Source organism: Leptonotus elevatus, chromosome 1, assembly GCF_054856555.1.
Source record: "Leptonotus elevatus isolate MCC_2025b chromosome 1, RoL_Lele_1.0, whole genome shotgun sequence".
NCBI lineage: Eukaryota > Metazoa > Chordata > Actinopteri > Syngnathiformes > Syngnathidae > Leptonotus > Leptonotus elevatus.
In genome coordinates, this window is record NC_141239.1 from 624,729 (window position 1) to 652,222 (window position 27,494).

At 43.6% G+C, this 27,494-nt stretch overlaps 1 protein-coding gene and 1 long non-coding RNA gene across 7 annotated transcripts in view; one reads left to right on the forward strand and one right to left on the reverse strand.

The window, feature by feature from the left end:
- The window catches only part of LOC147180235 (uncharacterized), a 44,399-nt gene that overhangs the window by 1,387 nt on the left and 15,518 nt on the right, over nt 1-27,494 (reverse strand). For 2 of the 3 annotated variants that reach the window (XR_015097215.1, XR_015097189.1), the window contains exon 3: nt 15,738-15,926. This is a non-coding gene — a long non-coding RNA (uncharacterized LOC147180235). The remainder of the gene's footprint in view (nt 1-15,737; nt 15,927-27,494) is intronic. The other variant, XR_015097256.1, reaches the window with a different exon arrangement.
- st6galnac3 (ST6 (alpha-N-acetyl-neuraminyl-2,3-beta-galactosyl-1,3)-N-acetylgalactosaminide alpha-2,6-sialyltransferase 3) lies at nt 48-27,494 on the forward strand. Of its 4 annotated transcripts, none has more exons than XM_086092199.1 (6): nt 1,865-2,089; nt 5,849-5,909; nt 6,819-7,013; nt 12,551-12,960; nt 24,252-24,359; nt 24,427-27,494. In XM_086092199.1, the coding sequence occupies exons 2-6, from the start codon at nt 5,865-5,867 to the stop codon at nt 24,614-24,616; spliced, it is 948 nt and encodes a 315-aa protein (XP_085948325.1). In that variant the 5' UTR covers nt 1,865-2,089; nt 5,849-5,864; the 3' UTR covers nt 24,617-27,494. The 4 variants fall into 4 exon arrangements, with proteins under 4 accessions (XP_085949981.1, XP_085948325.1, XP_085950800.1 ...); XM_086093053.1 differs by lacking the exon at nt 1,865-2,089 and adding an exon at nt 2,678-3,006; XM_086093855.1 differs by lacking the exons at nt 1,865-2,089; nt 5,849-5,909 and adding an exon at nt 48-144.

A 27,494-nucleotide genomic window follows, 5' to 3' on the forward strand; every position in this document is an offset into this window, starting at 1 on the left:
ATACTGCACTAGGGGGCAGTATACAGTATCGTAAAATTACTTGGCAAGGGTAGTACTGGACAGTATACTAATGAACATAAGTCATAATAGTAGTGATGGACATTATATATATGATATGATATGAGTGGAGTGGACACAGTCCAGGTAAGTAATACAGTAGTAATGATAGTACTAATAGTAGTAGTTTTGGAAATAGGACATGATGCTACTGGACATCGTTGGTAATAATAGATGTGCATGACAATATATGACGTTTTGTAACTACATGCGCGATACAAGACATGCTCATTAACGTCTTCTAAATTCCCTCCTATTGTTGTCCTTGTCAAGTTGACAGGCGAGACTGATCATAACATGTCACCCACGTGATGACATCATTACCTTCGCGCACTAATTACAGCCTCAGGCTCGAACCGTGTCTATGCGCCACTGGCGTCCTTGCTGCTATATACTATTTGTGTACTGGAATATGTGTGCGCGCGTGCGTGCGCGCGTGTTTATGCTTGCCGCCAAAGCCCAGCGGCTCTCATTAGTGGGCGAGGAAGAAGAGAAAGAGAATGAGGCGCGTGAGTAATGGCGGAGGCAGGTTATTGAGGGGGGGGGGGGGGGGGGGTAGGATGGATGTCCACTTTGGCTTTGTTTGCGATGGACAAACACCAGCGATTACAGCGAGCCGTCCCTCTTGCTGTCGCGGCAACAATGCGGCAATTCAATACATTACAATAGAAAAGGCAGACTGCTGAAACTTCAAGCAGCAAAGTAGAAAGTGTTCGCTCGCATCCGAGTACACGACCTGAAAGCGGACGGCAAGGACTTCGAATGAGGTCGATGCCACGGACTTCCGACTTCCGGGTTTCACACGTCGGCGCCGTTTCCGGCCGCTGCTGGCCGATTCAGCTCTCCGAAATGCTTCGGACAACTGAGACAGACATGTGAAAAACCGGAAGTCCCGCCTCCTCCGTGGCATATTCCTCATTAGAGTTTCAAATTATGATAGGATTTCAAATCAACGCGTTTCAAATTATGACGCGAAGACAAAGTTATTAGGGTTTTAAGTTGATGTTAGCGTTCTCAAATCAGGGTAAGGGTTTCACATTAGGGATTGAAGCTTCGGTTAGGGTGCAAAATTTTGGTTTTAAATTAGATTTTCAAGATGGCTTCCATCCTGCAGGTCAGGCTTCCAAGATGGTTTTCAAATTAGGGTTAGGGTTTGAAATCAGGATAAGATTTTCAAATAAGAGCTTTAAACATGATTTGGGTTTGAAGCCATGGGTTAGGGTTTCAAAATGACGGTTTCAAGATTTGGTTAGAATTTCAATTAAGCTTTTCAAAACTGGGATCGGGTTTAACTTGGGCGGATTTCGGCGTTCATGACAACATTCAAACCACGGTTTCAAGACAGGGTCATTGTGGGCCAAATGAGGTTTTCAACGCACAATTGGGATTTTACATTTCGAAATGGGGTATCAAGACAAGTTAACCCCATTCCTGCTGTTAGGAAAAAAACTCCATTACACGTTTTTTGGGGTCCAAAGACCCCGAGTGGAGTTGGCTGTGTTTGAGTGCGTTCCATTGGTTTACATTGGCATGTTGCATGAACTTTCCCACTAAGTTACTGAGTACTCTTCATTGTCTGACACATAAAACAAATGAGTTATTATTGTATATGGTAATACAACGTGGACATTTCTGAAATTCAATGGAGCTAAAACAAAACTGTAATCGAATAAGGTTAAGGTTTGAAACCTAACCTTGGCCTCACCACCGGCCAGGAAGCCGACACCACAGTCACGTGACCCCCGCTCGGCCGAGAGGAAAGCGGGAGGGTGAGTGGGCGTGTCCCTTCGCCCGTGCTAACCAATAAGATCGCAGCGCAGCCTCTGCTCGCAGCAGCTCCATTTCGGAGGGAGGAAGGAAAAAAAAAAAAGGGCCGCAGAGGAGACGAATAACGGTACCAACCCTCGAGCTGGGTTTCGGCCTTTTTTTCCCTCCCGAGCTGAATGTCCCGGGAGACGTTGGATGGCGTCGCGGTGCTGCTGACGAGCGTCCAGAGAGCATCGTGGAAATAAACATGGCCTGGATGTGGAAGGTGAGCGAGTGAACGGAGGGGGACCGACGAGCAAGGGAGGGGGTCGTTGTGCGCTTCCTCCCGGCCTTCATAGGGCACGAAAACAACGCGTGAACATGATATCGCGCACGCCGAACGAGGTGAAGCCCAACGCGGGTAACGGCAGTCATCATTTGGCGGGGGTCCGCTCAGCGCGACCCCCCTTGGACGGGTGGTCGATTTAATATGAGCGTAAAAGTGGGCCTGTTGTCATGCTGTCTTGTCAAGCTTCATTGTGCATTACAAGGCGTCAATTTCTGCATATCACGTGGCACGCGTGCGTGCGTGCGTGTCGTCACCATTCGCTGATCACTTCAGTCGATTTACAGCAGCAGGTGGCAGGCTGGCAGCATCATGAAAAGGTTTATGGGTGAGCTAAGTTCACGGCCTGCAGGTCTGCCCCGAGAATGTGAACGTGAACGTGGGGTGAATTTGGAGCGTGTAGCATCAGCGGTGTGCGTTAAAACTACAGTAGGTCGTTCAGTTTCGCTAACACATCCAAAAAGTGGACCGTCATATAAAAAGAGGTGCTAAAATGCTTATATTTGTCCCCTCAAAGCCAACGTAGTCAGCTTTCGCAGTGCATTGTGGGACTTGAAGTATCAGCAGTGCGTTTGCGTGACATATTTGCTAGCTGACGCAGATGATGTTTAAATGTCCTTGACAAACGGGGCATGTCGTCCAAGTGTTTTTTTTTTTTGTCCCTTAAGGCAGTGTTTGCCAACCAGGGGTACACGAGAACAATGCAGGGGGTACATGGAAACATTTAATAACGTAGTACTATTTTACCAGACGAGTAAGCTGTAGTACAGCCGCTCCAAAATCACAAGAGCTAGCTTCGTGTCAATTCAGGTGTCTCATGACAGCTCGGATGGAAGAAAGAAAGCTCAACTGATAAAGTAGGTCGGAATATTATTCTTGTTTAGTGTTTTGTTCCTGATATTTAAAGTTGAAATGCCTGTTTAAAGGGGACTTATTCAAGGAGCTCCAGTTTTTGTTGCGCTAAATGTTACAAGAGTTGCTTAAAACACAGGCAGGTTTATTCTGTATTTTGATTGCTTTTTTTAAATTTATATTTATTTTCAAGGCGACATGTAAATTATTTGTATGTTTATTTGAATTAAAAAAATATAATGGCTTAGTTAGAATAAAAGGTTTATGACAAAAAGGTTTGGGACTTGTAGTAGCTCTGTGGTGACAAGTGGAAATTTTCCCCCCCAAAAAATAGGTTCAAACTTGTCTGCTGACCTTCGTTTTTTAAATATAAATATTGCATTGCGCTATGTGTAATTTTTGGGCGATTAAACATTAGAATGTGTCACACTGACCCATGAACGTTGTTAAGAAACAAATACTACAGGAGGGCTTCCGTTGTTTTTGGACCAGATCACAACATTTTTCCAACACAAACATTTCTGGACCACATCGTCCGATTTTCAAAATTCTTGTACGTCGTACTCGGGATGACGTGGCCATTCCAACCAGACTCGGCAATTTGACAGACTGTCATTTTTGGAAAATCTTGTCAAGTCACGACTTGTAGTTCCAGCATAAATGAATAAATAATAACAAATGGTCTTTTCATAATAACGAGAGGATATCTGGTCATATGGCGCTTAAAAGCGACGACTGTTTAGTCAGATAACGCAGTGCATTGTAGGATTTGGAGTATCAGTGGTGGTGTGTATTGCATAACTATCTGATTGAGGTTCATAAGTAGTAGATAAAAAAAAGTTTGTCCCTTAAATGACACCATAGTCAGCTATTGCAGTCATTTATGGGACTTGTTGTATAAATGTGTGTTAACATAATTTCATAAGTCATAAGGACAATTAAAAAAAAATAAAAAATTCAAATTCAGGACACCCCAGAGTGCCCTAGAAAAAGAGGACATCTGTTCAAATGTTGTTTGTCCCTAAATGGCCACCATAGTCATCAATCGTGGGACTTGTCGTATCAGAAGTGTGTGTGTTATGTACTAACGAGATAGTTCAGATGAAACATCAAAAAAAAAAATTTTAATCCCATATTCCAAAACATGAATTTGTCCTGGTAAAAGAGGACAAATGTCTTTTGCTCAACAGTAGTTAGCTAATAAGCTAATAACAAGTCTGCAATAAACGTGGTAAGATATCAACGGTGCATTATGTTAATACATTTTTGGATGATTTCAAAATCCCAGCCAGACTTTTTTTTTCTAAAAAGGGGACACAACTCGTCTCAGTTCAAAGAAATGTGATCCTTTTAAATGGTTATTTGAAGACACTTTCTTCTCGTAACATAACATTGAAAAACAAAGTTTGACATGAGCCGAGCCACAAAAAAAAGTCGTAAGTCGCCAAGCCTGAAAAGAGAGGAAGTTTGCCATCTTGGTTTGAAACAGACATTTTGTTGTCATTCTGACCATTTGCAGTTTTGCTCCAAAGCCCGACTCGTCTTAAAGATTTTATAGTATCCAGATGGATGACGCTGCGCCATGTCAGAGCGTGGGAAACCCGATTTGCATTCATGACACGCATGGCGCTCCCTAAGCCTCGGAACGGACCAATCAACGTGCGACCTTGTGTGAAAAGCTCTGCGCGGACCGTCTGAACGGCAAAACGATTCACTGCGAGGCCAAGCGTCCGAGCCGGCAAATCCCGGCTTGATCCCGTCACGTCAAATGCGGGATCGCCACCTCATCGGTGCCAAACCGCCGTAATCCTCCGTGTACTTTCTCACCGGCTTTTCCCACCTTCCCCCTGACTTATTCTGTGCAGCGGCTCACCGCGAGCCCGCCGCGTCCTTGAAGCAGACCTCTGAGCTGGCGGGAAATCCCGTTATCTGATTTAGCGTCGTCGAGACTGGATGCGAACGTGTTACATTTAAGCTACTTCCCTTTTATGCATCAGGAAAATAAAAGTAGTGAAGTGAATCTGGGCAATTCTCGCGGGATCGGGACGAACCCCTGCTGCGAATAGCGGAACAAAAAATGAGAGTAACCCATAAATATGTAGAGCTACAATGGCGCCTTGAGATACAAGTGGCAACCACATAACTTTGCTCAAGTCCGTTGAGCTTAATGCTAACACAATGCAAAATGCCAGATAACCAAAACGAACCGAACCCTGACATTGTTTCAAGGGGTTTGGTTACGCTGAGAGTACGTAGGTTTGCTCCCATTAATTTCCAAACATTTGAGTGTGTTGTGTTAGCAAGACTGCTACTTGTGTTTTGGTTACAACTCCGCTCAGTGTAATCAACTTGCTAGCCCACACAGCTAGCTAAGGTCAACGTTAGCTCAAGACCTCGCACCACTAAACCGCAAACTTCAGAAGAAAAAGTTCATAACTTGTTAACTTGACAATTATCCACGGTACACGAACGCTGAATGACGTTTAGGTGACAAGCTGATAAAATTAGCAAGACCGCTACTTGTGTTTTGGTTACAACTCCGCTCAGTGTAATCAACTTGCTAGCGCACACGGCTAGCTAACGTCAACGTTAGCGCCAGACCTCACCCCACTGAACCGCATTCTTCCAAAGACAAAGTTTATAACTTGCCAACTTAGCCACGGTACACGAATGCTGAATGATGTTTCGGCGACAAGTACCCTCGCATTATGCTAGAAAATGTGTCACTGCAGAATTGTGGGAAACTGCCGTGTCGTCTTTGTTGTAAAAGCAGGACATTTTTCTGACACACTCGTATGCTCGTTGTTATTATAATGTTAAGATGAACATGTGGTGTGTGTTTTTTAGAGTCGAACGGGCAAATATGAGCGCTTTATCCTCCGGGGGATTATGTTCCATTAGATGTGAGGTACGCATTAGCCTAATGGCTTCTCACTGAGCTCACATCAAGGTCGCGCACACACACATGCACACGTACACACGCGCACACACACAGGGCTGGTCACCTTTTGTTTTTCAGGGCACATTAAGCTCCCTTAGCGACGCTAGCAGATTAGCGCTCGTTTGACCTGGATTGAAGGATTTTTGCTCATGTCATAAAGAATATATTTAAAAATCGACATGAGGTACCACAACTTGAGGTAATTGCGCCCTCTGGTGTCCTTGGAGGGAAGTGCAAGCATACATGTTTGTCTTTTTATATTTTTGGGGGGGGGGGGGGGGTATTTTTTTTTGACAGCCTGTTCCAGATGTAAGAAAGCAGCCCCAGAAATGAGTTTGTGATGTCAAAAACTGCTGAAAGTTTTTTTATTTATTTCCTGGGCTGTTTGGAGGATGCATCCCCCACCCGAGACCCCAAATAGTGCAAAAACAGCCGACAGATAAGTTTTTAAAAATATATTCTAATTCCCAACGCAATGAGCTGCTCCCAATGAAGCAGTTGTTTACGTTTGGACGTCCATTTCAACCAATCGTGTGCTAGTAAACAAGCTCGTGTTCACCAAGAGAGCAAGGATTCTTGTTGATTGGCCGTGATTCCACGTATGTCGGGAAATAATATTGAGCAAATAACGACATTACTTTTTCTCCCGTCGCGCTTCCCGTGCCCCCCCCCCCTCACTTCATCTCAATCCTTCCTGGTTTCCTCGTGTTTCCTCCACTTCCTCTTGATTTCTCTTGCTTCCTCCCAATTCTTCTCGTTTGCTGTCACTTCCTCTCACTTTTCGCCACTTCCTCCCCCAAATAGCCCGTTTTCACGTTTACCATCGTTGCGAAGCACCCGTGCTGTAAAACATGCTTGTTCTTTTCTCGCCCGCAGAGGAAGTCGGTGATCGCCACCGGACTGGTGGCGGTGGTGTCGCTCTTCGTGGTGGCCGTCCACCTGGCCGAGAAGCCCTATTTCCCGTGGCAGCCCGCGTTCGGCGAGGCGTTCGGTGGCCACTGGGCGGCGTCCAAGCCGCCCTACCAAGCGTTCAAACCTCACCCGGGCTACGTCAGCATCCCCAAACAGGAAGTGAGTGTTTTTAAGTTTTGTATGCTACGCCTCATCAAAACACATTGACTAGCAAAACTGAGAATCAACTGCCATGCAGAGACGGTCCGAAAAAACACGTCAACTCATTCACTGCCATTGGCAGCTATAGACGTTAAAAAATTCATTTGAACTATTTCTAGTAGTTGAACATTTTTTTCCATTTTTGTTAACAAGAGTATGAAAACATAGAATTTTGAACAGATATCAAATTTGTGATTAATCGTGAGTTAACTAGTGAAGTCATGCGATTAATTACGATAAAAAAAAATTATCGCCTGATGCCCCTAATTTAAAAAAAAAAAAAGAAAAGAAAAAATATATAAAATAATTAGGGGCATCAGACGATTAAATGTTTTTATCGTAATTAATCGCATGACTTCACTCGTTAACTCACGATTAATCACAAATTTGATATCTGTTCTAATACAATAAAAAATTCTAGGTTTTCATACTTTTGTTAACAAAAGTGGAAAAAAATGTTAAACTAATAGAAATAGTTCAAATGAATTTTTGACGTCTATATCCGTCGATGGCAGTGAATGAGTTAAAGTGGAACAATGCCAGCATGAAGCTGCTAAACAAGAAATAATCACTAAAACTTCATGTATATTACGTATGCATTGAATATATGCAGGCAAGTTCTGCTTCTGACAGCCACCAGCCAAAAAGGCTTAACGTCGAACCCTGATAAACGAGCCTGAACGTCCTCAGAAGTCGTGTCTCGTCGAGCTTCGTTCGTGACGTCGCCGGATGGCAAACGCGTCTCGTTTGATGTTTGCTTGTCGCTTTTGTCGCTTTTGTCGCTTTTGTCGCACGCTCCGCGGTCCCATTCTGATGCCTTCAAAAGGCTCGCCGCTGGATACTCCCCGCGCAATTTATGGAAATTGAAATATCAAAGCGTCTTAATTCCCAGACATTACAAGCCGAGGAGGCGGCCGGGAAAAGCGGCGGCGCAAAAAGGCGAATTCATGTCGAGATATGGACTCTCTCGCTCTGAACTCGCGTCCCTCCATCCTTCCATCCCTTCGCTTCAGCCGGACCAACCAGGCGGGGAGCGCCACCAACAGGTTGTTGTTGGGATCCGCGGGGGTGGCTGTTAGCATCCCTTAAAGCCCCGTCAGCGACACTTTAACAGCCGCTCATATTTCAGCCGGATGCTAATCTCCCGCCATGCGTTGCGCGGTGTCACTGGAGGGGTTATAAACTTCTCACCCGCATGTTTAATGCAGGACGGCATCCCTCTTTTCACCGATTCTTCCAGGTGTGAAATATCTTCATCCCGCCTGACTGTCTGTTCCAGGGCTCACACACGCTAACACACGCTAACACATGCTAACACACACACACACACAGTGTTGCTTAAATCACTGCTTTTCTCAATGGAATCTGGTTGCTGCCAATCACGCCGACACATTTGACAATGTGACCTTAAAAGTCATTTAGTGGTGGTACGGGTTGCTGGGTAGGGGGGGGGTCTGGCGGTGGGGGTGTCTGGGGGCGACGGGGGCTGCGTTGTGGTGGGCCTGCCGTGCCCTGTTCTGCTGCGTTGGGCCGTGTTGGGGTGGGGGGCGCTCCGGGCTCCTGGGTTTGCACACCGGCCGGTTGTCCCTGCGGGGCCTGGGGGTTGTGCCTTGGCGTTGCCGCGGCCTGGGGGGCCCTGGGGGGTTGCGCCTGCTCTGTCCTGGTCGACGGCTCCCCTCTTTGGTGGAGGTTTTCATGCACGCCAGATCCACCGCACCAGCATCTAGCGAAATTCAAACACAATCTGCTTCTTCCTCGGGTCGTTGAATCGGTGGAGGTCTGAGGTCTGTGGATCTCGCTCGGCTTCGTCTGTCCTTCTTTCCTTTCCTCAGTCTTTCCTTTGGTCTCTTGAGGTCTCCATAATTTGTTGGAATTTAGATGTTTCTGGGGTTGGTGAAGGACTCTGGTTGGTGGCCCGGTGGGTAGTAGGTGATGTCTGGTCGGTGCTGGAATTCACTTTTCTTTGATCCTTCCTCAGGTCTCCTGACAACTTCACGACTCGAACGGGATTAAGAAGTATTCGGTTTAGGTGAACGGTATGGGATTTTTAATAGGTTTTAGGTGAATTCATGAGCACACACTCACACGCACGCATATACTCAAGTACATACAAAAAAAAGAAAAGGGGGGGGGAAAAAAGAGAGAGATGATGATGATGACATGTCGAATTGGTAAGATTACCGAATGAACAATACTGAGCTCTCCCCAAAAACAAAAACAAAAGAAGTCTCAGCCATAGCAGGTCTCTGATTGAGATATTCTGTAATTCGAGCCATTCATTGTGTTCATTCTATTTGAGAGGATTATTTTATTTTGGTAGGTTTCTACGTCCTGTTCTTGTTCCTTGACCGAACTCTCAGTCATAGTCAGGACATTTTTTCTTCTTCTTTCTTTTTCTTTCATTTGCGGCAGACTCGGCACGACACGTGCATTGCTGCCCTCCACCAGCATCACGTTTGTGAGTGCAGTATTCCTCCCCTTTTATGAGCGTAAATATTAATACATATTTAACATGTAAAGTACAACTTAATTTTTTTACACAATTTAGTCTAACAACTGCAATTTACAATATTATATATAAATATAATGAATATATATTAAATATGATTGACTATTTATTCATGATAATTTTTTTATAGCTGTACCACAATTTCAGGAGAATCAGATTAAAACCTGCAACTCACGGTGGTGTGTTTCCAGAACTCCCCCCCCCCATATAATCCTAAATTGGATAAATCTCATGTATAATTTCAAATGATACTTCTTTAATAAATGACTCATAATTCTATAACATCTCGTCACGTGGTACACAGTTACGGCAATGCGTCAGAACCAGGAAGCATAACATCCGGGTATTCGGTCCGTTCTTTGCTCGAACCTTATGGCTTTTTGCCTACTTGCAATTGGAACAGTACTTGGGCCGCGACAGATGACGTTTCAAGACCTCACAAGGACGTAAGTGCGGACAAGAATGCATATTGAGAAACAAGCTTAGATTCAGATCTTCGGTGATTTGTGGCATGCAGTTATTTGTGCTGTCACTGCCTTTATTGTGGTAGGTTTTTACTTCCTGTTTTGGTTCCCTTGATGGAACTCTTCACTATATCGACCAACTTGTTTGGAAACAAAATACTTTGATTTGGGTCTTTTGTGACATGACAGTTTCTTTTATTTTGGTAGGTTTCTACTTCCTGTTCTTGTTTCTTGATAAAACTCTCAGCCATAGCCTGGACTGACCTTTTTGTTGTTGTCAAAAAATAACAGAGATTCAGATCTTCTGTGATGTGTGTCATGCATTTTGTTCGTGCTGATATGTAACTGCCTTTATTGTGGTAGGTTTTTACTTCCCGTTTTGGTTCCCTTGATGGAACTCTTAGCCATATCCACTATTGACCAACTTTTTTGACTTGGGTCTTTTCTGACATGATTCATGCATTCTGCAGTATGTTTGTGGCGTTACTGCTTTTATTTTGATAGGTTTCCACTTCCAATTTTTGTTCCCCTGATAGAACTCACGTCCACAGAGCAACTTTTGTGAACAAAGCACTTTGATTACGATATTCTGTGACTAGCATGGTGCATTGCATTTATTTGTGCTGTTACCAGTTTTATTTTGGTAGGATTCTAGTTCCTGTTTTTGGACTCACATCCACAGCCGGCGTGAACAAAGCATTTTGATTTGTATCTTCTGTGACTGGCGAGAAGTATCTTGAGTCCGACTATTTGTGCTGTTACTTCTTTTATTTCGGTAAGTTTCTACTTCCTGTGTTTATGTTAATAGGACTCTCATTCTCAGCAAATGATGGGCAGTAAGACGGTTATTCACGAGCATCAGTGAATTATTGGTCATTTAGAGGACGTTTCTCACCCATCAACAGACGAGCACAGAGCGTCTTTCAAGGAGAATGACTCTGCGTAGGTGGAGGCGTCCGGCGGGAACGATTGTGCTAATGTAATAATCACGGCCTATTAATGAACGCCGCCTTGTGCATTTTAATCAACGGCGATGTGAAGTTTACAGCAATACAGCCATTTAGTGAAATGAACGCTGCGTTTTCCCAAATGCCCACTCTCCGCTTTTGAAAGGTTGTGGCAGGATTATGAGGATTACAAAAAATGCCTACAGTAGGTGCTCATGTTTGATTCATTTACAACAGGGGTTGGCAAACTATTGTGCTCAAGGGCCACATTTTATTTTTAAAATGGTTTTGGTCATTTGTAGAGGAATTAAAAAAAACGAAGTGGTGCCTTGAGATGTGAGTTTAATCCGTTCTGGGAAAACACTTGTATCTCAAATCATCTCTTCCCATTTCCATCCAATAAAATTTGCTCTCCACAAACATGGAGAATGTGAGCGCAGCTGTACCTAATGTATTGACATTCACGTCCCTCTTCTTCTATGATTGGAAACTCATCTTAATGGTGCATTGCTGCCAACAGTTGATACTGTCCTTACACTGCAAGGAAACCCATGTGAATTGATGGTGGTTGGATGTTGGCACGTTTGCTAGCGCCATCTAGTGGTGGGGGTCTGAAGTACACTTGTATTCGAGATTTTGCGAGGGTTAAAAAAAAATTGTCAAGTGACAGCTTGTATCTCAAAAAAGTCAAGAAACTTGTAACTCAAGACGCCACTCTTATTTATTTTGTTAATATTTACAATCAGCGAACCAGTTATTCAGTGCAATAAATAGAATTAAATAATTTATGTTAATATTCATTATTAAAATAATTGTAATTTTAAATATTTATAATTAATTGAATTCAGCTATTTATAAAAAAAAGAAGATAAATATTTATTGTATTATTCACCAATAATTATTTAATGATCTAAAAATAAATAAAACCTGCCTACAAATGAATGAATACATTTTTATCAACCAATTTAGGAAGACTTTAATTCGTGCAATAAACGTTCAGCGGCGATTTTATTTTGGGACTATAACGTGTAAAGTTCTCTGGCTGAAGGGCTCCTCGTGGCACCTGAAAGCGCAGCTAACCGCTTCATAGCTATAATGTTCTACAGCCACTTAACGACGACGCTTCCTCGCCTCTCCGTTCTGCATCGTAACCTCCCGGGGCCCATTCAATTAACGTACTCGCTGACGGAGATATTACACACCGCTCTTAAAACCTATGCAAGTTATGATCGCTTCCATATATTTGATGGGCTCCTTCATGAGCCTCCTTAGCCAAAAACATCCCAATAATATTGTCATTGCACTCATATTAAAGGGAGTCAAAGTATAGTGTGGGTACGATTATGTTAAGTGCGGCGCTGTCCCTTTAAATATTCTTACCACAGAGGGAGCAGGAAGGTAACAACATTGCATTTAACACCAACAGTATTCCAAAATGTTCAAATATAAACAAGCATACGGCGGATAGCTTGAGAAGCTAACATAGCAGTCGGTGAAGATCCGAATCAAAGTGCCTTGTTTACCAAAAAAAACAACAAGTATGTGACGCTAACCTTGTGCCGTTTCCCGCGACAGCCCCTGAAGCTGAAATGCGAGCTGTGCAGCGTGGTGTCCAGCTCGGGCCAGATGTTGGGCCAGGCGGCGGGGCCGCTCATCGACCGCTCGCCGTGCATCTGGCGCATGAACAACGCGCCCACGCGGGGCTTCGAGCGCGACGTGGGCCGGCGCACCACGCTGCGGGTGGTGTCCCACACCAGCGTGCCGCTGCTGCTGCAGAGGCCGCAGCACTTCTTCGGCCAGCACAACGACACGGTGTACGTGGTGTGGGGCCCGCTGCGCAACATGCGCACCGACGGCAAGGGCGTGGTGTACAACATGTTGCGGCAGGCGGCCGACAGCTACCCGCACGCGCGCATCTACGCCACCTCCGATGACAGGATGAACTATTGCGACATGGTCTTCAAGAAGGAGACGGGCAAGGACAGGTGAGTCAAAATGGCGTCAGAGCACGTCAGTATGGAGGCCAAAAATTTGTTTTGCGTCGACCTCATCGAGTCGCATCTCAAATTAAAGGTCCTGATGAGACCTTTGCAGATATTTAATGATTAGGTCGATATGATCTTATAAAAAGTCCCTAGAAACAAAGTCAGAAATCGTGTGCAAACCTAGCTTTAATTATTATTATTTATTTTTTTTAAACTAAATTAACACTGCCTCCGACACTGCTCGGGCCTTAATTAATTATTTAATTAATTACAATTTCTAATCAAATTTAAAAACAAAAAATTCACTAGTAACAAGGTCCGAAATCATTGTGTGCAAACCTAACTTACAGAACAAATAAAATGTAATTACTAAATTGATTATGTAATCTGATTCATTCAAATGTACTCATTTAATTAATCATTAATTTTTCAAAGTAAATCAATTAAATAAAAATAACAAAAAAATCACTAGTAACAAGGTCCGAAATCATTGTGTGCAAACCTAACATATATTTTTTAAATTTGTTATTAAAGTAATAAGTAATTAATTTCATAATTCAGTAATTCATAAATAAATAAAAAATATATAATTCACTAGTATGTCAGACATCATTGTACACAAAACCTGATGAGCCATCTCTCAAATAAAATGTTCCGATGAGATCTTTTCAGATCTTTATTAGGTAAATATGACCTTAAATGACTGGGAAAAACTGTTTTCTGTTTGAAAATCTCACGAGATCCACATTTCATTATCTATTATCTATTATCAACATCTTTAACGTCTTTTAGTCACTAATAAAGCCTCATTTTTTTAGGCTTGTTTTTACTGATTTGACAGTTTAAATGATTTTATCCTATTAGTACATCTGCATGTATGTTTTTTTTATGGACTAAATACACAACATTAAACAAACATTTCCAACAATATCTTCTGAAATGTCACCCCACAAGCTCTTGTTTGCGGCCAGGACGCATACATCCGACCTTGGCGCCATCAAAAGCCCAAAATGCGCTCCGCGCGGGCGGTGGCATGAAGCTCGATTTATGCTCGACACATCCGCGACGTCCGCACGGCTCGGGAGACGTACGTGAATCGGAAAAGTTGTTTCAGGTAAACAGTTGTGACTTTATATTTGACTTTAAAGGCACCGTCCAACGTTTGCCACACAGAAAAGAAAATGTTAGCTTGCTGATTTAGCGACATGCTAGGCTAAGTCACATCGACAAGGGTAACTCGGCAATGTAGAACGAGGGTTTTTTATATCCTTATATTTACACCTGGCAATAAGTGAAGCGAAGCCAAAAGGCTGCAGCAACCTTTGGGTGTGGGTTGCGGGTTGCGGGTTGGGTCGTTCCCGACGCTCTGGAAAGCATCCCAGACTATTTGGGAAGCTCAGCGCGCTATTGGCTGTTGTGTTGTCGCAGTCGAGTCTGCTCTTTTGTTATTAAAAACTGTTGTTAGCAGATTATTTCACCGTTGTCACAAGGCGAATGTCGTTTTGAACTATTATCCCCGTCGTAGATCGCCGGCGCAGTCTCGGATCAATAATGCAAGACGCATCGTCACGAGAACGGTCAGAGGCAGCGGGCATAAACGTTGAGCTCGTATGGCTTGAACCACGGGAAGGGTCCGTTTTTGAATTGTTCGTTTACAAACAGAAACGCTTTCTTGACAAACAGAAATGGTCAAAACTCCGGACCTCGTCTTGAATTTAATCCCACTTGACGCACAAAGATGACATTTGCGGTGGTGATAGTCATTTAGCCACGCAGACGGCTCATTTATTACGCGCGGCAATGACGTGATGTCATCGTTAGGGAGGAGAAAAAAAAAAGAAAAAAAAAAGGAGAGGTCTCCGTGAGACAGGCTCCAACAGGCTCGCCTCATTTTCACAGAATATTATTTCTACCTCCTCCTGCATCACTCCTCTGTAGATAGTAAAAAATATGAGCCCCAACGACGGACTTTAAGAAGTCTGTGGTTCTGACACGCTGGGCCATACGTTTTTATTTATTTATTTATTCACAAATGAAGCTTACAGAAACTTGAAACCGACAAGGACGCTGGACCAAACGTATTTACTTCCGCAAACGCAGCGTTGCGAGCGACGTCGTGCTTTGGGAACGTATAACGTTCGCACAGCAGACAAACCGGGGTCGCAATTAATAAGCAATATGAACGCTTACTCAAAAAAAATCGCAATTGAGCATTGAGACCTGCAGTGTGAACGTCGTCTTCACATGATATCGATGTGCTGTGCTGCTTCTTCTTCTTTTATCTTAGCAGTTGGCAAACTCGATTGTGCTTTACCGCCACCTTCTGGCCACCGGCAGTTATTGTATGATGGCATCCATCCATCCATTTACTTAACCGCTTATTCCTCACAAGGGTCGCGGGGGTGCTGGAGCCTATCCCAGCTGGCTTCGGGCAGTAGGCGGGGTACACTGTGAACTGGTTGCCAGTCAATTCAGCACTCTAAAAACTGTTAGGTCAAAAGTTAAACAATTATGGATAAAAAAAACGGACCGATCCACTTTATGGGTCAATTTGACCAAACTTTCTGGGTAGTTTGATACAAAATGACTTAATTTCTTGACCCAAGTAAAGGATCTGACCAATATTTACGAGTTGTTTTACACTAAAAGACCAATTTCTTGACTCAAAGTTGGGTTAAATAGACCCAAATAGAGTATCGGTCCATTTTTGACCCATAATTGGGTTATTTTTGACCCAAAATGTCACACCTAAGTACAAATCGCCACTAAAAGCTCACCAGTGACGAGGTCAAAAATCATTGCGCAACGAACCACATCGAGTCGTCCATTTTCTTAACTGCTAATTCCTCACAAGGGTCGCGGGGGCGCTTGAGCTTGTCCCAGCGGGCTTCGGGCGGTAGGCGGGGTACACCCGGAACGAGGTTGCCAGCCAATCCAGGACACCGAGTCATACGAGAGACAATGACCTGTAAACATAACGTTGACTAATCAGCGGGACAGCAGTTGTCATGTTAGTCAGACGACCTTGTGTATAACATCTCGTACCCCAATGCATTCTCCGATTTTTTCCCCCTCTACTTTATTATTTGCTTGTCTTCCAAAGTTTGTTTTTGGCTATGAAATGACATCATGGACTTCCACAAAGCGTGCAAAGCCCCAAAAGAGCATCAACCCTTTGCAGTCTTTTGTGACTTGGTGTGTGGGCGTGTCCTCGAGACGAGAGGCGCATGCACTTAGCGCTGCAGATGAGATCATCATCATCATCATCATCAGCCACGGTGGCTTTATTATTTCCGGCCGATTTGGGCCCAAACATGATGCCGTCACTCGCCGCGAAGCTGTCCGTCACTCTCGGCCTGTTTTGGACCCGCGCAGCGCTCCAAAAACGGGCTGGCTGGACTACAGGGGCGACTGTTTCTTCTTTTCAACGTAAGCCGAGCGATGCGGAATTGGATTGTCGCGCCCCCTAGTGAGCATTTGGGATCAAGACGAGCAGTCCTGGCTCGCATCACAATTAACAGAGATCTCGACCTGGATCGGCTTGTGGTCGAGGCGCCTTATTGACAGACGGAAGTCCTTACATTAAATTGCAATTGTTCTCGGGTGCTAATTGGCCAATAACCTACAGAGTCTCAGTCTGTGCTTTGATGCATCAAGAGGGTCAACTGGGCCAGCGCCCGCTGAGTACAAGCTTGCCTTAGTCGAAACTCCATGTCCTTCCTGTCCTACAACCCGTCAAACCCTTCCTACCGTCCCTCCTTGTCCAACCAAACTGACATCGACCGCCGCTCCGCCGACCAATCGCACGCTCGATCGCCCGCTCGTGCCCGCTCGCCACGGCCGCTGACCCCAACGACGGATTCCGAGCTGCGCTCGACAACGGTCTTGGCGTGAACCGCAGCATCGGCATCAGAGGACGAGCCAATCCCGGAGCAAAGGGGCTCGTCATCAAACTGCTGGTGCGCGACCACAACCCGGCGGCGCTACACCTGAATTTTATCTTTGAAAACAGAAGCCTTCGTGCGCGCGAACAACACTTGGGGAGGCAACCAGACGGAGACGTTTTTCCAACAACGGCCATTTGGAATCTGGATTCGACTTCAAGATTGTCAGCGCTTTCAACCTGATCTTTAACGACGTTCTCCGGCTGGGTTTCAAATACCAAGTTGACGATCTGAGAAGCATCAGCTGGCTGGAAACGTGGCACGTGATGCTGAACGCCATCCAATTGACGGGACGGCACCGTCTGACTGCCGCTTCCTGTCGTCATGTAAACAGCAATGAGCTCAATTCTAACTCATTCACTCCCAGCCATTTTCACTGAAGCAACCCCCTTCGCTCACGGCTGTTTTACTGGATTTTCACAGATTTTGCAAGGCCCACAGAATATTGTGTTCTATTGCTACAAAAAACATGGAACCTACCAAAAGAAAGATTAGAGTCTCCTTTCATCCGGGAAATTGTATCTGTTTCTGTTTTGCAGCAATTAGCATTAGAATATAGCTAAGTTTAATCAATATTCATATTTCTGGTGAAAACTCAAAAGAGCTTGTTGCAACATGGCTCTGGCTGATCTCTTATACTCTGTTGCCCCCCGTTGGCCGTTTTTTTTAAAACCGTTTTTCATCTACCATTGCTTTAAGCCATCTGTTCATGTCAGATCCTGCATCAAAGCCTTCTGTGTGCTCTTGCATAAAAAAAAATACAAAAACGTGTAAATCCGTTTTTGGGAGTGAAGGACAAAGTATTAAAATTGTTTTTACTCGTTTTTGGGTTTGAATGAGCTAATGCATTTCTTTCGGCACGCACATCTGCCACCTTCTGTTTACTATGACATCTTGATGGCATTGAGGCCACACTTTCGTATTAACTGTTAGAAAATATCCTTAAGTGGAAAATGAAGTGCCAAGAATGTGAAGTCGAAACATATTGTAATTGAAGACAAAATGTTCTGAGTTGTTGTCAAGAAACTTTGACTTGTTTGCGTTTCGAAGTGACGATGTGAACATCCAATGTAACGAGCGGAAAATGGTCCACCACGTCAGAAGGATGTTCATCGAAAATGTACAGTTTGTACGAAAATGTTGATTTTGAGATTTCTCCACAAATAGCCTCTTTGATGTCTCTCGTTTCATTTCCCAGCAGCACAATGATCAAAAATGTAAAAGTGTATGAAAATAAGCAATTATTAGACTATCATAACTAGGGAAACGTTTTTAGCCTAGCTGCTAGCTAGCGCCGCGTCTTTGGCAACTGTTTATTTAAAAACAATCCGTATTTCCTCGCTTCAAACGTCATTCAGAAATTATTTATATAAATGTTGAGAGGAAAAGCAGTTCTGATAATGGATGGACACAGCAACCACAAAAAAAAAAAGTCGAACAGCGTTTAAACAATTAAAAAAAACAAGGCAACGCTCCCTGTGTTTACTATTAGAGCGATATCGGAAATATTGCCAGAAGACACAGCAAGAGGAAAATACGTGCTGTGCCGACTGAGTCGATGGACCGGCGGGTGTTTTTTCGAGTGGCCTCTCGGGGCCTCATCAAAGTAACTTACGCTGCACTGGAGGCCGTACCCTAAAGAGGCGTTAACGAGTTGCCTCGTAAGAGGGCGACCCGGCGCGGGCGGAAAGTCCACCGTTAATTTCCCACCTTCTTGTGTCGGAGCCGTAACTGATGCTGGCACCAGGCTGGGAAGTTTAACGCTCAACATTCACATTTCAGTCGTCGTCCTCAAAATGAGCAGTCGGGGAATTCTTTTGCAACAATAAACGATCGAAGCGCAGTCCAACCAGCGGCAAAATCTCCGTTTTTACTTCCTGGTAGGCTGCGACGTCAGCACTGCCAAATATGGGAACTCGTGTTTATTTCATCAACGAAAACTAAACAATAATTTCGTCAATGCGCAGTTTTCACTGGACTAAAACCTTCATTAATAAATGTAAAAAAATAAAAATGTACTTTACTTAATAAAAACTGGACTCAAATCTATTGACATTTTAGTTCATGAACAAAAACAAAAGGAAAATTATGATTAATAATGATTTAGTAAAGTCGTGTCTCTGCTAACTGTCATGTGACACACAGTGACAGCCCCCCCCCCCCCCTTTCAAATCTGCAACGAGCGAGTGCAACATGCATAAACACACAAACAAACAGAGGTGGATTTACAATGAAAGGTAAAAACATAATGTTAATCCAACAGCTTTAACGTTCCAACAATAATGTTAATCTGACCGTTAACTAATGCTGGCTAATTTATTAGCTCGTAGCAAGGAGCCATCGTAGCCACTTGTTGATATACTGTCATTGTGAGTTTTTCTTCAAAAAGATGAGAGAATTTTTTATGTGAAATGTTCAACATCATCTGAGAACAAAAATATTCGTGGCTAAAATGATTGTCCTGACTAGTTTTTGTTGACTAAAACTAGACGAATAAAGTTATGTTTTCTTGGGCTAAAATAAAGACTAAAATGGATAGATTTATAGTTGACTACAAGAGAACTAAATAAAAAACAGGATAAGGTTGACTATTAGGGCTGTTAGAAAAAATCCATTCGGCAATATATCGCGATATTACAGCGCGCAATTCTCGATTCGATATGCGGCCAAATCGATTTTTAAACATCCAATTTTTTATGTGAATATTCAACAAGCATCTTACTTCGGGTTAGGATTCACACATTAAGCATGGAAGAATGTTATATTAATGGAACATTAAGCCGTAATATTTGATTTCAGTGCTGTTCAAACATGAAACAGACCGCAACCTGTTTGCTAAATGCAGCGGCTCACTTAGAAGCCTGAATTTTCAGATCAATAAATACATTTTCATACAAATCTTGATGATTAGTATTTTCTAAATTTGAGAAAAAAAAATCCATTTATAGATTCGTATTGGGATTAATCGGTATTAAAACGAATCGTGACCTATGAATCGTGATACGAATCGAATTGCCAGGTACGAGGCAATTCACACCACTACTGACTATGATAAAAACTAACAAGTGTGATTGAAACTGGACTAAAACTGAGACTAAATTTTAAAATGGCGAAAAAATTCACACTAATGGGCACACTGGAAGCTAGCTGGTAATTTCACAATGCCGCGTGACTCCTTCACATTGAGCAAATGCAGTGTGAAAAGGGCTTTAGCTCTGAGACCACCCGCTGGAATATATTCCAGCCATCAGACCAGCGCTGCTAGCCTGCAACCAATTAGGACAAGCGCTTTGGAAATGGTTGACAAATAAGTCTTCCAGTTTACATCCCGATTTTCTTCTAATCACAACCCGTCTTGGCGGCTAACTCACGACAACCTCTGCTGGTTGAGGAGACCCTCGTGTCCTGCTCTCCATTTACCAAAACGTGTCACGGGTGTTATCCGTTGGGCATAATCTGCAAGCGGCACACACGAGGTTTATCGCCGCCACCCGCCGAGCTGAGCGGCGGCTTCCTGCCGGACGCTATCGGTCAACACGGCAGATAAGTGACCTCGCTTAAATCACGTTGTCACGCCCGCTTGCCTGCCGGAGTGATCATTAGACGGCAAGATCCCATCTATGGATCTATGGCAAAACATTCTCCATGCGAGCCAGCGGTGGTTAGTCGCCGGTTTCACAACCCAATCGTCAAGATGTTTAATTGGATTGTGCAGGAGGCAGCACGGTGGTGAAGTGGTTAGAATATCTGCCTCTCGGAATTGAGATGTTTCTGGGGTTGGTGAAAGACTCTGGTTGGTAACCCGCTGGGTAGTAGGTCATGTCTGGTTGGTGCTGGATTTTACTTTCCTTTCTTTTCTTTGATCCTTCCTCGGGTCTCCTGACAACCTCACGACTCTAGCTGGATTCTGAAGTATTCGGTTTAGGTGAACGGTATGGGATTTTGAATAGGTTTTAGGGGAACTAATGAGTACACACTCACACGCACATGCACATACAAAATAAAAAAAAATAAAAATTTAAAAGCGAGAGCAATGATGATGTCATGTAAAATCGGTAAAATTGCCGAATGAACAATACTGAGCTCTCTCGGGGAAAAAAAGAATATCTGCCTCTCAGTTCGAAGATTTGGGGTTGGAATTTTGGCTTAACTGTGTGTGGAGTTTGTTCTTGTCAGACACATGCTACAAGATGGCACCAAAACACTACTTTTATACTTTATTTACTTTAGCATTCCCACGTATGTTGCTTCGAGCCAGTTTATTCAATACGGTTATTATAGCATTTTATTCTCCTCACTTTTTTCGCCGTGCAATAATACATTTAAATTTCAACGCGCTTCAACAATTCACGTCATCTTGGGAATATATCGTCTGATTCCACATTACTTACATTATTGGTACAATTTAATGTTAAATATAACATTTTCCATGGGACTGACATTGAACTTTTGTGCCACTTCCACACATACAACTTCTCAGCTCTCTGATTCTGCTCAGTGGCGCATTTGATGAAGTGCATTGTCCAGTAACCAGCAGGTTGCGGGTTCGAATCCCACCTCTGTACATTGCAAATATATCCATGGCCATTATGCCAAGGGTGTATACCAACTGACTATCAGATCAAGAAATGCATTATAATAACATATATATATATATATATATATATAGCCTTCCCGTTCCCCTTCTTTTATTTCCTTTGAGAGCGCCATCTTGCACAAGCTCACGTTGCACTGATGGGGAAGGGGTCAAAGCGAGGTGCGACGTGAGCACATTCTTTGCCAACAACACCTTTAAAAAGGACAACTGTGAATGTGTGGGCGGGGTACGCGTTCTGGTTCGCTATGTTCATGCGAGCAAGAAGCGCTCCATCTGCCGAGTGGAGGTCACACATCGCGTTGGTGACGAGAAGGTCTGGAGCAAGGATGATTCTTTGTTTGGCTTTGTAGCAAATGCAGAGTACATCGAATAAGTCGACTTCATTGAGGAGATGATGTCACTTTCGCAAGGTTGCTCAATTGTAGCGGCAATGAAAAGCGTGCCCGGTCCAGGCAGACAGAAGCAATCGAGTGCAGCGGGTTGAACATATCTTTCGTGTACAATGACAACGTGCCTCTTCTCCAAAGCAATGAATGCAACACAGCTGAGCTGTTTCTTTTTCTTTTTTCTTTTTTTTTTCAAAGGCCAATTTTTCCGACTGAGCGGCGGCGTAGGACGCTCGCAGCCGATTATGAAGCCCGATTACACAGGCGTGACATCGGCGTTAATAAAGCGAGATTAAAAGGATATCGGGCACATCAGCCATCACGGAGCATCTGCCGCCTTGTGATGAGACCTCCATTTTGAAACGTTCCAAGTGTCCTTCAGGAACAGAACGTTCACGGCAGAACAGAGACAGGAATGTTCTGTTCTGGTTTTTCAGCGAAATGGCTTCGCAATGTGACGGGAAACGGTGGCTGCTGACAGCCTGCGTCGGAGGTGACATTTTGCGTGTGTGTGGGCTGCTGTGTTGCATTACGTCGCGTGCTGTACACGCTGTTATGTTTCTGATTTTTCACACTCTGAATGTCACAAATGAGAAGCCCAATGTTTGATATTTCACATCAATGTTTTTTTTAAGCTGCTTTCAGAGATTTTTTACAAAGCATGAGGTCAAAGTTCAAGGTCACCCGCAGCACAAGCACAATCATTTCACATTTTTGCATCTGATGGCTTTGTGGAGGCAGCAGGAAGCAGGAAGGGAGCTGCTTGGTTTTTGGTTGCGATCTAGCTTGACCTTAAGGAAATCACCCAAAGGTTAAAGGTGACAGTTAAGTTAAAAAAAATCATTTTTGGACTAACTCTATTGAATCATACGTTAAAGGTCATGGTGATGGCTTTTCAGATATGTCATTATTTTGTCAATATAACCATGTAGGATTATGTGATGACCCCCCAAAAAAATAAAATGTCACCAATCCCCAAGCTCCACCAATAACAAGGTCAAAAACCATTGGGCAACAAATCACATCATGTCTGACCTCAAATTAAAAGGTCATGATGTACACTTTCAGATGTGTGATTCTTTTGTTAATATGACCGTTTTTGTAACTACTACCGTTGCTTCACCCGTTCTCTGCAGTTCAGAGGCTTCATCAAAGCCTTCTGTATGCTCTAGCATACACACAAAAAGAAGGGGGGGGGAAATCATTAAAAAAAACGTATAAATACATTCTATTTTAATTATTACCATGGTCCCAAAAACATATTTATACGTTTTTTAATGATCCCCCTTCTTTTTGTGTGTATGCTAGAGCATACAGAAGGCTTTGATGAAGCCTCTGAACTGCAAAGAACGGGTGAACCAACGGTAGTAGTTACAAAAACGGCCAGCAGGTGGCAGCAGAGTATAACAGATCAACCAGGACCATGTTGCAAACAAGCTGATTTCCCCACAGTTCTAAACAGATTTATGAATAATGATGAAACTTAGCTATATTCTAATGTTAATTGCAGCAAAACGGAAACAGAAATACACTTTTTTTCCTGATGAAAGAAGAGACTCTAATCTTTCTTTTGGTAGTTTCCATGGTTTTATAGCAATAGAACACAATATTCTGCAAGCCTTGTGAAAATGGTTGGGAGTGAATGACTTAATGGGCCGATTCATTTAAAAAATATATAAATAATAAAAAACTACTTTTTTGGTCCCTTGACACTTAACAATAAATATATGAATTACTGGCAGAACATTTGACTGTTTTAGAGTCGTTTGTCACAGAAAGAAAAATCAAACCAAAGGGTGAACGTTTGAATGTCATTATCTTTATTTTATGATGTAATGCATGAGTCTTAAAAATAGACAAAAAAAGGGCAGATTTTTTTGGGGGTTGATTTTAAAAGCGCTAATAGACACAATGACCAAAAACAGTGCTGTTTTTCACAGGAAAATCTCACCAAAGCCGACTGCTTGTAAAACTCATAAGTTACAAGGTCAAAAATCATTTTGGCATCAAACCACAAATTAGCAGTCATTATAACAGCTTGTGTGTTTCCTATTAAAAAGAAAAGAAAAAATGATTGAAAAAAATATATATTTTAGTTGTTTTCGAAGAAATTCTCCCGTTGCTGCACCAATTTGATATTCTTACGTAAGTAACTCGTTAGTAGCCTTTGTAAGGAAAGCAATAAAAATAAGCAGCAGCACTCGCGCGGTTTACAATGGCTTCTCATTGCCCTCCAGTAAAATGGCGGCACCATTGCTCATTCGCATCCTTAAAAATGAAAAGCAGTGCTGTGGCGCCCTTGTCGGGGGGCCCAATAAAAATGCAGCTGTTTTAGGATTTATGTTGGTTTGTTTGTGTTTGCAGGATCCAGTCGGGGTCGTACCTCAGCACCGGCTGGTTCACGCTCATCCTCGCCATGGACATGTGCAAAGAGATCCACGTCTACGGCATGATCAACGACACCTACTGCAGGTAAGGCTGCGCCGGTGTGGGAAAACAAAAACGGTTACGCTCTCAAAATCCCCCGTTCCCTCCCCAGGACCGAAGGCTACCGCAAAGTCCCCTACCACTACTACGAGTCCGGCAGCCGGGACGAGTGCGCCGAGTATCTGCTGCACGAGAGCGCCCCCTACGGAGGGCACCGTTTTGTCACGGAGAAGACTGTGTTCGCCAAGTGGGCCAAAAATCACGCCATTAAGTTTTTCAACCCGCCCTGGCAGCTTTCGTGACGCTCCAAAACGCTTATTCCGCACCTCATCCATTGGGTTTTTGCTTGTTTGGCGAGGAGGTGGCCGACACCGGACACTTCCTGTCGTTGATGTCATGCGGAAGTCCAGCCAAGACTTCTTTTTTTTTTCTTTTTTTTTTAGCACGAGGACTAACCCGAAGGCAAGAAACTGTTAGTTGGTGATACAGACGTCACGGTGAGTTGCGGTCGCGGTCGTCGAAGTCTGGCGGCCTCAGAATTGAGCGCGCGCTCCAAACCCTCACGGAGCGTTCGCGGCTGTTAGCAAAGACTTCAATTGTTTTAATACCAGGAAGAAAAAAAAATGAAGAAAGACCGTGAGCAGACGTTTGGGACTGTCTGCCCTGAATGAGCCACAAGTGAAGGCAGAGGCAGAAGACGTTGCCACTCCAAACCCTTCTAAGGCTTGGAGGGTCTTAAGCAGTTCTTCATTTTGTGGTGCAAGTCATGCTGCAGTCCAACAAAGACTCTGAACTTTGGTTTTATACAAGCACTAAACTGAAGGAAGAAATTGTCCGTTCGCCAGCTAGCCACTCTTACAGATGTCACTGCGAGTTTACCCGATTCCTGATCAGAATTGAGTGTCGGCTCTGACTGAGCCGCAACCGAAGGCAGCCAGAGAAGACGTCGGCACGACTTTTGTGGTGTCAAATCTGGCAAAGCATTTGAGTGAAGGTCGTAGCATTTTATTTGGTAGTTTTATATTTTATTTTTGCAGTGCAAGTCATGCAGCAGTCCAGAAAAGACAACGGCCTTCGACTGTTGTGGCAAATCCTGGTCATGGAAGCCGAGCAGAACAAAGCGTCAACAAAGACAGAGACTTGACAAATCACAAAACAGTAGCCAAGTCTACTTATGATGACGGAAGACTGCGGTGGCCTCAGAATCGAGTTTCCGCTACGATTTGAGCCACAACTGAAGGCAGATGCAGAAAACTTTGGAACTCCACTCCAAGCGTGTGTTTTCGTAGTCAAGCCGTCCAATGCTTGGTTGTTTTCCCAGGCGGCCTCCTTTCACTGAAGTCAAAACTGAAGGCAGAAACTGTTCGTTCGACGCTTCGTCAACACTTTTCAGATGTCAGTGCGAATTTAACCGAAGGGCAGCAGCGGGAGTCGATTGTCTGCTACGACTTAACCGCAACTGAAGGCAAATGCGTTGTTGTTTTCTGTGTAAACCTCATAACGGCTCTTAGCAGTATTTTTTTTCCGCAGTGAAATTTTGCTCCATGTGTTGACTTGCGTTACTTAACTTATTCCGTATAGATTACATGCACTTGGACTTCGATGTGGTCACACTCCTTCATAAAGTCATGACTCTTCTTCCTTTTGCAAGTCTCACTTCCTGTCGCCCACCTTCTTTTCGTACCGTTGCCCCCAGCAGGTTGCGCTCAGGACGGTGATTCACGAGGCTTCGCAAGCTCATTCATTCCTTCAGGCTTGTCCTCAATCGGCTTTCCTGTAGCACAGCGAGACCAATCACAGCCTCTCGATGGAAAAATTAAATAAATGCCTTCCTCAAATAAAAAAACACGCGGGTGAGCTCGTTTGAACTCGGTTGCTAGCTAAAACAGCAGCACATGAACAGTCTCTCGGATAAATGCGGAGACTCGCAGTATTTAAGCGGAGACGGCATCTTTCGTGACGCTCATCGTTCCCATAGACTCCGTGATGTTGTGTGCGGCGATATTTATGTTTTATGTTCATGTTTTATTACTTATTTGTTCCACCCGGTCTCTCCTTTGCGGCACTATACCGCATGTTATGCCGATATGCTGTCTTTTTAGCGTTCAAGTCGACTAACATGGGACTGCTCCACAATTGTGTCTGGCTCCTCCATAACGGTGTTTTTTCTTTTCTTTTTAACTGCACTTTTACTTGGCATAAATTGTAACTTACCAATTATGCCTTCCGCAGTGTGAAAAGGTGATTAAATAAACTGGCCAGTTTGTGGAAATGGGCCAATTTAGCAGGATTGAAGGTAGCAGGCACTTTATTAGCTAGCTGTGCATAGTAACCACATTCATGCTAGGCACCTGCTTAGCTAGCTCGTAACCACATTCATGCTGCAGCTCCAAAACATGCTAGCAGGTCAGTCCAGTATTCAGCCTTCGCGCATGTTCCTGGCATGTAGCAACATCCAGAAGCGTACAAATCAGACGTTTATCTTTCACAAAGACGTAGTAGCGAGTCTAGCGACACGGGCAGAGGTCACAGGTTAGATTTCCCCTGGCGACGCTTCGGGTCACTGTGAGCGCCATTTATTTACCACTTCTTCTTTTTTTTTGTCCAGTCCTACTCGAGGCGAGAGGAATTTGATGATGTCATCATGCATGTTTCCCTCAATTGTGAGGACAAACACACACTGTGATTGTGCAGTCAAGCGGCAGCTCTCAGATCAGTTTACATGCGATGTCGCTGCTATTCTCGGTTTGCGCCTCATTGATGACAGGCCACTCCATTAGGTACACCTGCAACACTGTCATGAAATCCAATGCTACAATTTCTGCCTTGACAAGGATACAAATCATAGTGCAGTATGTTTATTAATATTGTGGGTTTTGCACTGCATCATACTGAGAGTTTCTATTTTGAGGGGAAAACGTGACTCCATTTTTTTGTTTCAGGTCAAGTGCCCTTGTGAACACTGCGTGTGTGTACTATGCGTGATATTGAATGTAACACGTCACTTAAGTATTAACGTGTTTATCGGTGCAAGATTAGCATCAAAATGCTACTTCAATTGTTTGTCATTTGCTTTTTAACTGTGAGTGGCATATTGTGAATGTTTGATTTTTTTCAATCCCCAATTGAACTTGAATGTATTTTTCTTGTTTTTTTTGGCATTAAAAGAACCTAAAAGCA